At 47.1% G+C, this 14135-nt stretch overlaps 1 protein-coding gene across 1 annotated transcript; it reads left to right on the forward strand.

Moving 5' to 3' along the window:
- The first annotated feature begins 7702 nt into the window (after nucleotides 1-7702).
- On the forward strand, nucleotides 7703-14133 carry LOC142585297 (uncharacterized). The gene is made up of 2 exons (XM_075695948.1): nucleotides 7703-8103; nucleotides 11946-14133. The coding sequence occupies exons 1-2, from the start codon at nucleotides 7879-7881 to the stop codon at nucleotides 14025-14027; spliced, it is 2307 nt and encodes a 768-aa protein (XP_075552063.1). The 5' UTR covers nucleotides 7703-7878; the 3' UTR covers nucleotides 14028-14133.
- The last annotated feature ends 2 nt before the right edge of the window (nucleotides 14134-14135 follow it).

Here is a 14135-nt window from a genome sequence, read left to right on the forward strand (position 1 = left end):
TTTCTGTGTTGGCTTCACTGCAAGCTGACTCTACTTGCCGTGCTGCCACCTTTCAGTATCTGGGCCGTCTTCGAAGTTGCGAAGTGTGCGTCATCGGTCGGCGGGCCAGCTGTCGCCTTCATCGTTATACGAAACAAAACCGTTCTAGGATGACCATTTTAGGAGACGTCCAGAAGGCACGAGATGAACTATGTGACACCCCGTCAGCTCGTCGGCTGGCCACAACCTTTTGAACATGAACTAACCTATAGCGCTTCAAGTCTTCCCGAATTCCTTCTTCCTTTTAGATAATGCCTAATATGTACCAGTAGGCGAACCGTATTATCAATTTAAAACTTGCTGATGAAACGACTACGGGTGTGACCTGCCATGGTGGCGTAGTGGCTACCGCTTTGCGCGGCATCAAATCCCGGCCGCGGCGGCCGCATTTCGCTGAGGGCGAAATGCAAAAAGGCCCGTGTATGGTGCATTGGGTGCAAGTTAAAGAACCACAGGCGGCCGAAATTGATCCGGAGTGCCCAACTACGGCGTGCCGCATAACTATGTCGTGGTTTTGGCACGTAGAACTCCAGAATTTTTTAATCTTTTTTTTAAAGAATTTACTACGGGTGTCAAAGTTCAACAACGAAGGGATGAAAGTTGTACGACTAAAACCTGTTTTACGCGATAATCCTGGCCGAAAAATACAAGGCAAAGAACAGGGCAAGCAACATAACACGGTGGTAAGTTTCAACAGCCTCTATAGCTGTTTCCACTGAAGCTTATTTGCACAGCAGCCACTCTGACGTTGCGTAAAGGATCTTCCACCTGAATATAGTTGATCGTTGACGCCCAGCTATTCCTGTGTTCAGGCACAGACTTCGTTGGAAAGCGCCGTCACGTCAAGGAAACGCGAATCGCACGCAGTACTTGCCAGTATACCGGGTGTTTCAGCGAACGCTTTCAATTAAAAAAAAGATTGTCAGTCTCAGCTAGCACAATTCTAGTCCATGAGCTGGTCTACTCGCAGAGGCAGACATGCACAAGAAATTGAAATTCATTATCGACTTATTAACAAACATCACTAATTACGTTTCTAACTAATTACCTTACGGCACATATTGCAATTTACAGATTCTAGCCTAAAAGTTTGCAAGGCGAATCCACTTGGAACGAATTCTCAGGATGACGCCAATTTTGAGACATTAATTCCCGAACTTTGTGTAGAAATGCATTGGCGTTCCAGTTACTTCAGTACATAAAACGACATCTTGTTAGAAATTAAGTGGAACGACAGTGCATTTTTACCGAAAGTTTGACGGCGCATATTGCATAAATGGCGTCATCCACACAATTATGTTCAAGTGGATACGCCTTGCGGTCTCACCCGCTGGAATTGGTAAATTACAATGCGCCATAAGGTAATTCGTTCAAAACACAATTAGTGATTTTTTTTAAGTCGTCGATTATGCGTTTCAATTATTTATGCAAGTAATGTCCGCCTCTTAGAGTTGACCTGCTCATGGACTAGAACTGTACTGTCTGCCACAGGAAATTGAAAAAAATGACTCGTCATCCCAACCCTGCGAAAGCGGAAGGCCGGCGAAGCTGTTGGAAAACCACTCAAATTCCTTCGATAGGGATACGAAATGCTTTATTATTCTGCCTAGTCTTAGCACGACACCGTTGTTGAGCATTACGATTTTGCACTCCTCGACGCTCATCGTTTTCACGCTGCTCATCGGGAGCCAACATTGCGTGCTCCAACCATAACGGTCTTGCAATGAACTGAACGAGTTGCTAGGCGGGTGCCCCTTTTATATATGAAGCTTTTGTGACGTCACTCACTGATTTGAATGCTGCTGTTGCCCTTTCCCCACAGGATTAGCTTATGCGAGCGTAATCTTTACCGGAAAACACACGCGGGGAGAAGGAACGTGCCTCGCATTGTTCACAGGCGCCTTATCATCCATCATGCGGTTTTGAGCAAAACGAGAACAAGGTGAAAGCAGTAGTCAACGTTTCTACAAGTGTACTTGTTTTCTTCAAGGCCTTGAAGAAGACAAGTACATTTGTCGAAACGGTGGCTCCTGCTTTCACCTTGTTCTCGTTGAAGAAGACAAGTCCATTTGTAGAAACGTTGGTTACTGCTTCCACCGTGTTCTCATTTTGCTCACCGTCTTGAATTTCCATCTCCCGACTTCCCCCCGTTTTCCCTGGATCATGCGGTTTTGACGCTTTTGTGCTTTTTTTCTTCGTTGAAATGAATACTGAGCTGTGTGTTGTATGCCCGATTCCAAAGGAGATGTGCACTTTTTTCTTTCGTTTTTTGCTGACGGACACGAAAAATTCCGACCAACGAGAAGCTAACAGCATCGTTGGTTAAAAGGAAAAGTGTTCGCTGAAACACCCTGTATATAGCCAGTATAGCGACGAGCTGACGAAACGGGCGCTGCCGAACTATGCATGCATATTTGAAGATAACATACAGGTACAATCTATAGACCCGCTGCGGCAATTTCCCACGCTTCTGACAGAGCGAAAGAGGCGCTCATCGCGCTCATGGGCTGCTTACAAGCGCGCGGACGAACTGGTCCATATAAAGTGAGCGCTGGTCTTGTGGCAAACGTGTGTTTTGCGTGCGCGCTGAAGAACACCCCCCCCCCCCCCCTTTTTTTTTTTACAATAGAACTGAAAGTATTGGGAGCATCGGAAACGATTCACGCACAAAAGACGAATAATACAGGCTGAGTTAACGAACAAGCGCTGACTCGCAACTAAATTTATTTTTGGAAAAGACGTGGTACATATAAACACACCAGCGCTGACTAGAATGAACACGTGTGGAGCGATGCTTTATCATTCAGTGAACGTTAACAACAGCAACAACGCAAACAGGCATTTACGAAGGCGGATTATTTTTTACGAGTGCAATAACAGATGGCTCACTATATAACGCACATATCAGCACGCTTTCCAAGAACTTCGTAAGCCGGTTAGGCGTTGACGTTATACTTTGCGTCCCTAAGAAGCTGCAACGACTTTGCCGAACAGCGGCTAAGAAGAACGGCAAGAGAGAAAGAACACGTGCTTGTGCTTTGAAAGGAAGGAAGGAAGGAAAAAGTGGAGAAGGCAGGGAGGTTAACCGGTTTAGCTTAACCGGTTTGCTACCCTACAAATGGGAGAGAGATGGGGGCGATGAAAGATGGGGAAGGGAAAGAGAGAGAGAGCACATAGCACAGCACACACACACATCGTCCGTTAGAGTTTGCTATATATGCAAAGCAGGTGTGGTGTACATGTCATTAACTTGCGACAAAGTTCACATATATAGGCGAGACTGACCGGTGTGTTAATGACCGCTTAAAGAGCATCTCCAATCAAAGGTAATCATTCACACTTAGTAAACTATTTCCACATCAGAAAGCACATTCATATGTGCGTTAATGATGCACTCACTGAAAAAGAATTCGGTTTCCTAAACGCCCCGTGAACTGGTCGCATTTGTCATTTGTTGCAGTTTTTAATTTCCATTGAATGGAAAAAAAGCATCGTTCTGCACATGGTAGTTCTAGTCAGCGGGTTTATATGTACCTTCTTTTCCTAAAATAAACTGCGACAGATCCAGAAACGTCTACGTTCGAATTTATACGCTGGAATGCATACATTCTCTTTCTAAAAAGAAAAATGGCCAACCCTTCCTCTACCGGAAAATGAGGGTAAGCGAAGCTTGTCCTACGTGCACCTGACCTTCGTCACGGTTAAGTAGGCCACAGGTAACGGTGCCGGATCACGCTCTCTCAGCTAGGGATCTCGTTGCTGTCGGATTGCCTGGGCTCGGGCCGCTCAAAACGACTGGATCGGCGCGCCGACGGCGAGCCCTTTCACGGACGAGTTCTTGCCGTCGCTCGTCGAACGCTGCCCGTTCCTCGGGGGATCACGCACAATGCGTGGCCGCCCCATCCGTTTTCTGAGACTGAAGCGAACGGAAGCGAAGCCGGCGCAGCCAACACCCTCTAGAGAACTTGAGGCCTTCTGGCTGTACCCCCCCCCCTCTGAGCTACGTCACGCAAAAGAGGCCCACATAGAAGTTCCGTGCAGCGTGCTTCGAAGCTACGAGCGGCGCACCTGTGTTGAAAATGAGACGCGGAAGACCGATCGGGCGACGACGGCGATAACAATTCGATTAGTTCCGGGAACCCTGTCGCTCCTTGGATAGCTTCGTGGTTAGAAAAGTCCTGGCATGCTGCGACATGCTTCCGAGCGTACTTTTTTCGCTCGACGTGAACCGCGCATGTAGTCTCTGCGCTTGTGCTGCGATTGCGGCTGTGTCCGGCAAGCCTTCATTGCCGCGGAATTTGGATTACGTTCAAGCCAAGACATGCCTAATAAGTGCTGCGTGCGCCATTGCTAGAGCAATAACAAATCGGGGCCAGAAAATCATGCGTTCATGTTTCCACAAGATCACTGACAGAATATTTGGTGCCAATGTTGAGGCAAAGAAGAGAAAAGCTGAAATTCTGCGGAATAAGGCAGCTGTTTCTTCGTAAATGGTAGCACGAATACTTTGGATCTCCATTGAGAAACTCATTTGAGGTGCTGTAAATATGTGGACTGCGGTGCTGTATGTAATAATGCCTCGAAAGCAAAATTATTCGTTTAGAGCCTAATCTAGACTGGAATAAATACATGTGTCCTGAACGTGAAGGGCACACCAGTGAAGTTGTCATGAGATATGTGTTATGGTGCAGTGCTAACATTCTGTTGAAGAACTTTTGTGGTCGCATGAACGGCAAACTCTGACGCCGACGATAAATCAAGGTAAAGAAACTACTCTAAACAAGAGCGAAGCGCTGTAACTTGTTAATATAAGTCATGCACAGGAAATTCGTTCTCAATCCTAAGGTTGAACCATTTCATTTTTATGGACGGGCTTTTTAATAATGCAGCGCGTAAGAAGTATTGCCTAAATAAAATAATCTTGGAACACCCTCTGTTCTCTGCAGGCTATCTGCTCAACTATGCCTAAAGAAAAACAATAACTGCGCTCTGGTTAACGTTGCCCCTAAGGGCGCGAGGCGCGATCCCTTCATTCAACCCGTACCCCCGAGCACGCCACCGGCCTCTTCTCCGTGACGTCACTCGCCAAGCGCTCAGGCCTTCTTTTGTCTAGGTGGTGTTAGTGCAGTGCGCGCGAAACCGTTTCCTGCCCTTTCCCTCCCAGACGGAAGCGAAACAGCTCGGACTGGTTGCGCGTATGGCGTGAGCGCGCGCCTGTGCAGCTGGAATCCTTGCTAATGACTCACGCTCCGGCGTCGCGCAGCTGTCAACTCACCAAACCGCCCTTTCCCGCAGCTGCTCTGCTCTGGGGGCAACTGGGTTTTTGCGTGACTACGGCAACGCCAGTTGTGAGCCAATACGAGCTTCGCTTGAAAAACTGTCATCATCAGCAATGACTCGAGCATCATCGTCTTCAACAGCTGGTTCCGCTGCCGCTCATCATTCGAGCTTAGAATTTCACTTCTGTCGTCGTAGTGGGGAGGCCCCGCTTACAGGGGTGTGAGCCATTGCCTAATAGGGTTTCTGTGGTCGGACCACGAGCGTTTCGCCTAGGCATATACAGCTTCGCTGTACAAAGAAAATTCACCGACGTTTACGACACACCCGAATGCGAAATTTGAGCGCAGCTTTATACGTTTTCATTTCGCGATATATTGGCTGGCACAGACAATCTTTCTCAAGCGGCACATTGCAAACGGAGCGAAGTATGGCGCGACTGCCTCGCTAATCAGGAGAGGCAGCTCGTGGGTGACATGTGGGTCGATTTACAGCAGACGCCACAGACATACATCCGCTCATGCAGCGCTTTGTTTCCATATATGGTATCGGTGGCTTCATCGATGAACAGACGACGCGCGTTACTCTGGCGCCATCTCGTGGCCATCGCCGCCGCAGAGCCCGTCTTGCAAAGTACTAGGTTTTTCTTCTCGCGCTTTTGCCGTACCCTCCTCTTCCGCTCTCGGTTACGCCGACGCTCACCGCAGGAACGGGCGCCTAAGAGCTGTGCTCTGAAAAGAAAAACTGCACCATTTGGGGCACATCTCGTCCCCAAACAATGATCGTAATGTCTTGCTAGCGTTTCCTTTCTTGAACACTACATATGCGCTCACTACCTTTCTGTCAATAATACCATATTTGACACTGACATTATTTGAAGACAAGAAAATCCCCAAAGAACACTAACACTTTTCTAGAGCGCCACGTTGCATGTATAAATATTAAATTGCCGACGGACTAGATCCGTAAGCTCCGATTCGACGACTCCGCAAGAAGCTTTAGCTAGGGCCGCCAAACTCCGACGCCGCCTATGTAAATAAATGTAAAATGTAGATGAAGTGATCTCCAGCACTAAGCGCGCGGAAATACAGCGCATATGCAGCCATCTCGGCTCGAGCCAGATCTTTGCACCCACCCAAAATTACCTACAAGACAGTAAAGATAGGGTGCTGGCAGCCATGCGCAGCCATGGTCGGGCGCGCTGTAAATAAATTATAACCAGCACTAACGTCCTGTTTGCGCTTTTGGTTGAGTAACCGACAGTCCAGCATGCGAGGTTTGCGGCACCGAATAACGACCACCTGCTGTGTCACTGCACATGATATGCCCCTGAAAGACAAGAACTTGCTAACGCCCTCCAAAAACTGGACAATCAGCGGCTTTCCGTGCAGGTGCTGCTGGAACATCGCCCCCATGGTGGCGGTGAAAAACTTTTATTGATGAGAAGGCCAGAAGTAAAAAATTAAGAAGCAGCGTAGTGGGCGGCCTTCAGGTTGCCGGTTGTGGCGTCCATGCCATGCCTAGTCGCGACGTCCTTCGCCAAGTTCACCAGCCGAAGTTGGAGATCCGACTCGGTGCTGGACAAAGCAGCCTCCCACTGCTGCGGACTGGTTAGACGCCAAAATCGCTCGTCAGCCCATAAAGCGGTGAAGGCATTTTTTGTGCTTCTTGAGGACGACGGGCTTGTGTGAACGTCTGCGACTATTAGTGCAATGACTAGCAGACCATACGCCTCAGCGACCTCATCGTTAATTTCCTTCTTCCCTCCTCTCTCCCCCTGTCATCCTTGTTTTGCCCTTTCCCATTCCCCCAGTGAAGGGTAGCAAACCGGACGTTGTTCTGGTTAACCTCCCTGCCTTCTGCTTTTCTCCTTCCTTCCTTAGTTGGAAGCGTTGTGTCACGGGCGAATAATAGTTTATCCAGAAAGCTAGACCAGCGCTGCTATGCATTTAAACAGTACGGCGTCTGCTATGGGAAGGGGAAGCCCGAAGGCGCGCAATGGCGGCCGCGGTCACGCGTTCAAAGATGGCAGCACCCATGCAGCTCGTTCTACATTACTGCTGCTTTGGACCAAGAGGACCAGTTTAGCGAGTCCAGATTTATCGCGTCGCATTTACAGACGTACGCGATTTGGTCGCGTCCCATGCCACGGCAGCGCTGAACGCGAGCAGCCTACTCCCGATCAGTGTGCATAAAGTAATCATGGGGCGTTATAGGAATGTGAAGAACGCAAAGGCGACGCCTCGATCGACAACGAAACAACTTATGGCTTCAGTATTCTTACCACACGATTATTTTCCTCACTCACTCTCTCGTAGTTCTACCGCCGCACGCTTCTTGGCCGGTCCCGCCGCAGTGGGTATGTGGGGGGGATCATCATCAACGGCATCTCGCGTGCAACAGCGTGCCGGCAGCAGCTTACAGCCGAGTAGCGCACGGCACCACCCGGCTGCTCGCGCCCTCGCAGGAACGTTGGCTCGACGTGGAGCGGGAGCGCCGACCGCCACGCTGACCACGCGCAAGGTGGGCCAACGACCCCGCTACGCCTGGTCGGAGCCGTCCATGGCCAGCCTGTCCGAGAAGCGGCTGCTGGTCGGCTTCGACGAGCTGGGCATCCCCGACTGGACGCAGGTCGAGTTCCTCACCTTCTCGCGGGAGATCCGGCTGTGCTCGCTGTGCGGCGTCGTCTCGGCCACCACGGCCACCATCGCCTGCCAGCATGTCCTCTGCAGCTTCTGCTTCCGCGACCAGGGAGAGGGTCCGAGCATCGTCTGCCCCATCGACAAGGTGCGTGTAGCGGGCGCGCTCCAAGATATATTAAATGCCTCAGCATTAGGAGTGTCAAAGTGGAACCAAGTGTGCGCGTGAAGCCGGTCACGTGGTAGAGGTACTCGTACAGTACACACGCGTATATAGTACAACTGACGGTCGTCTGCTCCGGATCACCGTCAGTTGCACTTCGCTCCTGAACACCTTGCAATGCGGATAACGCGGCTTAAATCATTGATACGGGACCTCAAAGAGGTGCGACGTAACGCTGACGCATTTCTCTCGCATTTACCGCTAAATCGCCACTTAATTTTTTTTTGTGTGTGTGTGCGTCGCTCCTTCGGTGCGATCGTTTCTAAAGAATGCTTCGCCTCGTTCACGCCTGTGAATAAAGCACGACGTATGTTCCGCCAGCTGGCGTTTCTGGACTTACTTGCTCCAATGGTGGTTGGAGCTTCACTGCTGACACATTATGAAGCCCCCCCCCCCTTTTTTTTTTCAGCGAAGATGTTAATGGCGAGTAAAAGCGCTGAAAAACGTAATGTGCTGGTTTACGCTATATCACTAACGAAGTTTCTATATTAACTAAATTTGAGAAGTGTTAGGGGTGATATGCAGACCAACCCTGAAGTGTGTACACTCTTCTTTCAATTTTTACGCATTAACAGGGCATGTGGCTGCTCTCTTTCGGTGAACTATGCAGGATGCCGTGTTTATATTTCGTTGAATTAGGAATCGCATTGTGATACACAATAATACTTAATTTGTGTAGCCTAATTAGTCGTCGTGGAAAGTTACTAATTCAAGAGTTCTCGAGTGGCATACCACGGTTATTCACAATGTTTTCCAGAGTTCTAAACCAACTGTGCATAACGCTAACTTTGAATTCAGTGAAAATAAATGTTAAGTTTAATGTGTGGCAAAACTTTCACGTTACTGGCTTAGTCGTAAAGGGTTTCTCCGGTGGACTAACACGGCATCTTGTTTATACTTTGCAAACATAAGGGGAAAGTTATGGATAGCCAAAGTTAAAAGTATGTGGGTTTAATTGTGGCTTTTGCAATAAATTACATATGCAAGTATTCCGGAGCGTTATGAGTGTGTTTTAAGAGCGGTGCAAGATTTAGCCGGCCAGCTGCCCTGACATAATTACACATGTCACCAAGATGAGATTTAGTGAACTCTGAGAGAGCAATATGGCAAATTTGTGTGCGAAATTAGATGCATGGGGATAAAACGGAGCTTGTGTAAAAAGTTCTCGACAGTGCTCGATTGCATTATATGGCCATTCAGCGCTATGTTTCTCAAGTGTCCCGAGGGTACTCTACGTTGCACAAATTTCATATTTGACAAAATGAGGGGCCATCGCTTGTAGGTTTTGCATAGACAAAATTCAAAGCTATGGGTGTAATTACAGCCAGTGAAATAAATGACATATCTGGGTGCTCGTAAGTCAACCTCTCTGCGCGAAATATATCACGCTGCCATGACATCTGCTAAATGCCACCAAGATCAAATCTAGCGAAAATGGAGGGAAATCTATAGCAAATCTCTGCATGCAGTCACATGCATGTGGATTAAATGCTGCCTTTGCAAAAAAAAAAAAAAAGGTCAAGCGTTTGAAAGTCTCTTACTGCTGTCATCCGCAATGTTTTCTCGAGAGTAAACAGCTGTACAAGACACCAATTTAATTACCATAGAGGAAATGGCAAGTGTAATGCGCTATGAAAATTTCACGTTCCTGGCTGAACCCTGTAATGCACAATGTGTCATATATGCTGAGTTTAATTGATGCTTCGAAATTCTGACTGAAGCGGCGACACTTAAATCGAAACACTTCGTTTCATTATTGATATGCTGGAGTAAAGTTATAGCTGTGAATAGTTAAGCAAACCAATTACTAGTTAATTCAGTCAATAAGCTATAATTGACAAAAAGAAATATTCTAATAATGTGAGCTCGATCCATAGCCAGAAATAGACGTCAGCAATTTGTTCCAATCTTATTTGATGTGGAACTGTGTAGTTTGGCCATTACAGGGTTAATTAGAAGTGTTGCAAATAATTGCCGAATGCTCCTTCATTCCCTATACGTGTGTCATATACAAGGTTCACAGTTGATTTCTCCGACGTCCTCGGTGAAAGGCACTGTGTTTGTATTTGGTGAAATTAAGGGCACATTATGAGTAATGCGTAGGTAAAGTTCAGTCTGTGGGTTAATTGCAGCCTCTGCAATAAGCTACGTATGCAAGTGCTTCGAAGTGTTATCAGCGGTGCAAAATCGAGCACGCTGCCCTGGCGTAACTACAAATGACACCAAGATAAAATTTAGCAAAATGGGACAGACCAGTATGACAAATTTGTGAGCAAAGTTGAATGCTGGAGGATCAAATACAGCTTTTGTGAAAAAATTCTTAAGCAACTGTTAGAGCCAAGCGGCTGTTATCACCTACATACGTTCCCCAATGTCGCAAGATAACTCTGCGTTGACCAACTATATATTCCATAGAAATGGAGGCCATGTTAAGCGCCATGCGGCACGAAATTTTAACGTTTCTGGTCCAATTAGGAAATAATTGTTGAACTCTTGATTGTTTTTCATTTTTCCATATGTTATATGTGCTTTCTCCGGTGTCATCAATGAACTAAGTGAGGCACCTTGTTTACGTTTGGCGACTGTAAGAACCAGGTAATGGGTGACGTTCACACAAAATTTGAAGTGTGTGAGTTATTGTAAGATTTGTAACATCGCAACACAAGACACGGACAATAGGAAGGTAAAAACGACGACACGGCGCTGGTCGTTTTTACTTCCTTTTGTCTGTGTCTTGTGTTGCGATGTTACGAACCTTACAATGAATACTAACCAACTGGCCCAACCTGCCGTCTTGGCGTGCGAGTTAATTGCGTCCTTCGCAATAAACCATATGTATGGAGGCACTCCGAAGTGTTATGAGTGTCTTACCAGTGGTGCAGAACTTAACTCGTTGCCCTGGCAGAACTAGATGCTACCGAGATCAAATTTAGCGAAAATGGGAGGAACGCTATGACAAATCTATGTGCAAAGTTAGATGTGCATTAATCAACTGCAGCCGTTGCAAAAATATTATTAATCAAATGCTCGAAAGTGTCTCTCAGCCAATTCCAACCATGCTTGCCAATGTACCAAGATAACGCTACTTAGGGGGTCATTTTAGCGTTCCTAGTCTATAATTAGAAGCGTTTACAATTACTGAACCCTCGTTTCTTTCTCTAACTTTATACGTTGAATGACGTTCGTAGTAGGTTTCTCCGGTGAATTAAACAAGGCACATTGTTTATATGTTTAAATTTAGGTGCACATTAATTATAAGTAATATGCAGGCAAAGTCTAAAGTGTAAGTTAGCAGTAAGCAGTAAGTTATGTATGTGTGTCATTGATGCTTAATTGAAGGGCTCTGACATTCCATACTTGTAAACTGACCAAGACGCAGTAGCAGAGGGCTCCGAGTGTTAACCACCTGCCACTTCTAAAGAACCACCGAAATCTCAATACTTGCACATTTTCGCCTCCGTTGCTTCGATGTGCAAGTATAAAACGCAGCATTCCCCCATTCAAAGAGAATGGGTTTTTACTGCTAAATGCTATGATGCCCACCTGTAGCACCGTACGTCCTTACTATGGCCGTTAGCGTGGTGTTATTGCAATGTCAAGGTCTGAAAGAGGCCTTGGCGCAGTTATTTGTTGATATATATCATGAGTGCCAAGTGAACTACTCACTTACCTCGGTCACGTCAGTGTTGTAGTCCATTGTGTGGGTTCACCACGCAGCAATGGGGATGCAGATCTGATGCATGCCAACTACGCTTTCTTGGGCCCAGGTGGAGACCCCTACCAGCAAGGCCAAGTTTGAACGGAACAACACGGAGCTGCTTCTGTCGCTTCGCGTGGCGTGCGTGAACCGCCGCAACGGGTGTCGGCTCCTGGACACGTTGCGGGGCATGAAGGATCACCTCAAGCAGTGCGAGTTCCAGGCCGTCCAATGCCAGATGTGTGGCAAGAAGATTAAGCTTCACGAGGTGCCCGGCCATGCGCGCAAGGACTGCTCACGCATTCCAAAGTCTGACAACAGCAAGCGGGCCACCGCTATGCCAGCCGCCCAGCTGGCAGGAGGCCCGATGCGTGCAGCGCCACCGAAATGTGCCGGCGAGCAGACGATGAACATGGGACCAATGCAGGGCCCGCCAGTGCAGGCTGTGCCATCTCAGGTCATGCAGCCTCAAACAATACCGGCACAAATGGTCATGCAACCGATGGCGATGACACCGCAGGCGATGATGACTCAGCACCTCCAGGCGCCGCCTGTCGTCATGCAACAAGCCCCGTGGCTCGATGAAGTCACCATGATGCAGCAGAAGTTGAATAAGGTGCATGAAGATGTGCGCAAGATGGCCACCAGGATGCAGGCACTCAAGGACGAGACTGCCAGAGAGCTAGAAGTCTTCAAGAAGGAGTTGCAGAAGATGAAAAATGAGAAAGGAGATTACAGCGTCATAGTCAATGGCATTTCTGGCTTGCGCAGCCAGATGAAGGACAACATGGCAGATGTGACTGAAGAATTTGACGCCATTAAGGAAGACATGAGGGTTTATGGAGCTAGTATTGAAGACTTAGGAGCACTGAAGGAGACCATGGACTTGAGGATTGCAGATGTTGTCAAGAATGTGGAATCACTAAAGGACAGTGTGGAGGCCTATGCAAAACTGGGTACTATGGTGGCCGAGATGAAGAGCTCCATTGCTGCCATTCAGGACATGAAGCATGTGATGGAGTTTGTCAATGACTTTGAACAGACCTTACTTGGAGACATTACGGGAAGCTCTGGTGACAAGAAGAAAGCATTTACTCAACAAGTTGAGATGCTGAAAAAGTGCGTGGAAGTAATTGATGAACTAAAGTGCACTGTCAAGCACAAGGATATGGAGCAAGTTGTCAATGAACTGAGGACCATCAAGGATGATCTGGGAAAGTACAGTACACTTCATGACAGGGTTGAAGGAATATCATCAGATTTAACTGGATTGAAGGCAGTAGTGAAGGATGCTGGTGACTTTGCCAGGACCGATTCTGCAATAATTCAGGAATATCGCGCCGAGCTTGAAGGGTACAGAGCAGAGATCAAACTGATACAAGAAAAAGTGCATAAAATTGATAGTGACATTGACTACCTGAAGAGCACTTCAGACGACACAAAGGATAAAGTTGGATTTGATGAAGTAGTCACTGAAGTGTCAAACATAAAGACGAAACTTGAAGACTTTGATGCCCTGGAGGAATCACTCCAAGAAACAAAGGACGCATTGCTGCGTATTGATGTTCTGTCGGAAGAGCTTAACAAAATCCGTGAGAAGACTAATAAACTTGAAGAAAGCGAAATACTGAGCAAGGACACAACCAAGAAACTGGAAGAAGCAACAACCCAGCTGTCTTCTCTGCAGACAGTAAATGACAGTATTCAGAGATTGCAAACCAGCTTGCAGACACTAAACAAACGCTTTATTAAGAAGACTGAAGAGCTGCAGACAAGCATTGGAGCTACTGTGTTAGAAAAGCTCGAAGCTTCAGATAAATTCAAGGAACTGGCAGAATTAAAAGCCTCTCTTGCTGAGATAAAGAAGGATGTCCAGCTGTTAAATGACTTGAAAGACTCATTGCCTGCCAAGAACACTGCTAAGCAAGAAGGCCTAACAGATGTAGTTAGAGACTTGAAGAACCTCAAAGCCAGTATGCAGACAATGCAAGAATCATCTGCGTCAATGCGTGAAAAGGCAAAGCGCTATGAAGAACTGCGAAAGTCTGTTGATGTCATCAAAGAAAACATGAAGGATTATAAGGAGTTCAAGACAGATTTTGCCAGCTTAAGGAAGACTGTAGAAGAAAAACTGAAGAGCACTGAAAACTGAGCGTTCCACATAATGTTCCATTTATGTGGTGCCCGTGTGCACAATGACTCAATTTTTGTGCACTGTAACTATAAGTACAGGCTTAGCATGAAGAAAAATAAAGGCTTG

This window comes from Dermacentor variabilis, chromosome 6 (assembly GCF_050947875.1).
Source record: "Dermacentor variabilis isolate Ectoservices chromosome 6, ASM5094787v1, whole genome shotgun sequence".
NCBI lineage: Eukaryota > Metazoa > Arthropoda > Arachnida > Ixodida > Ixodidae > Dermacentor > Dermacentor variabilis.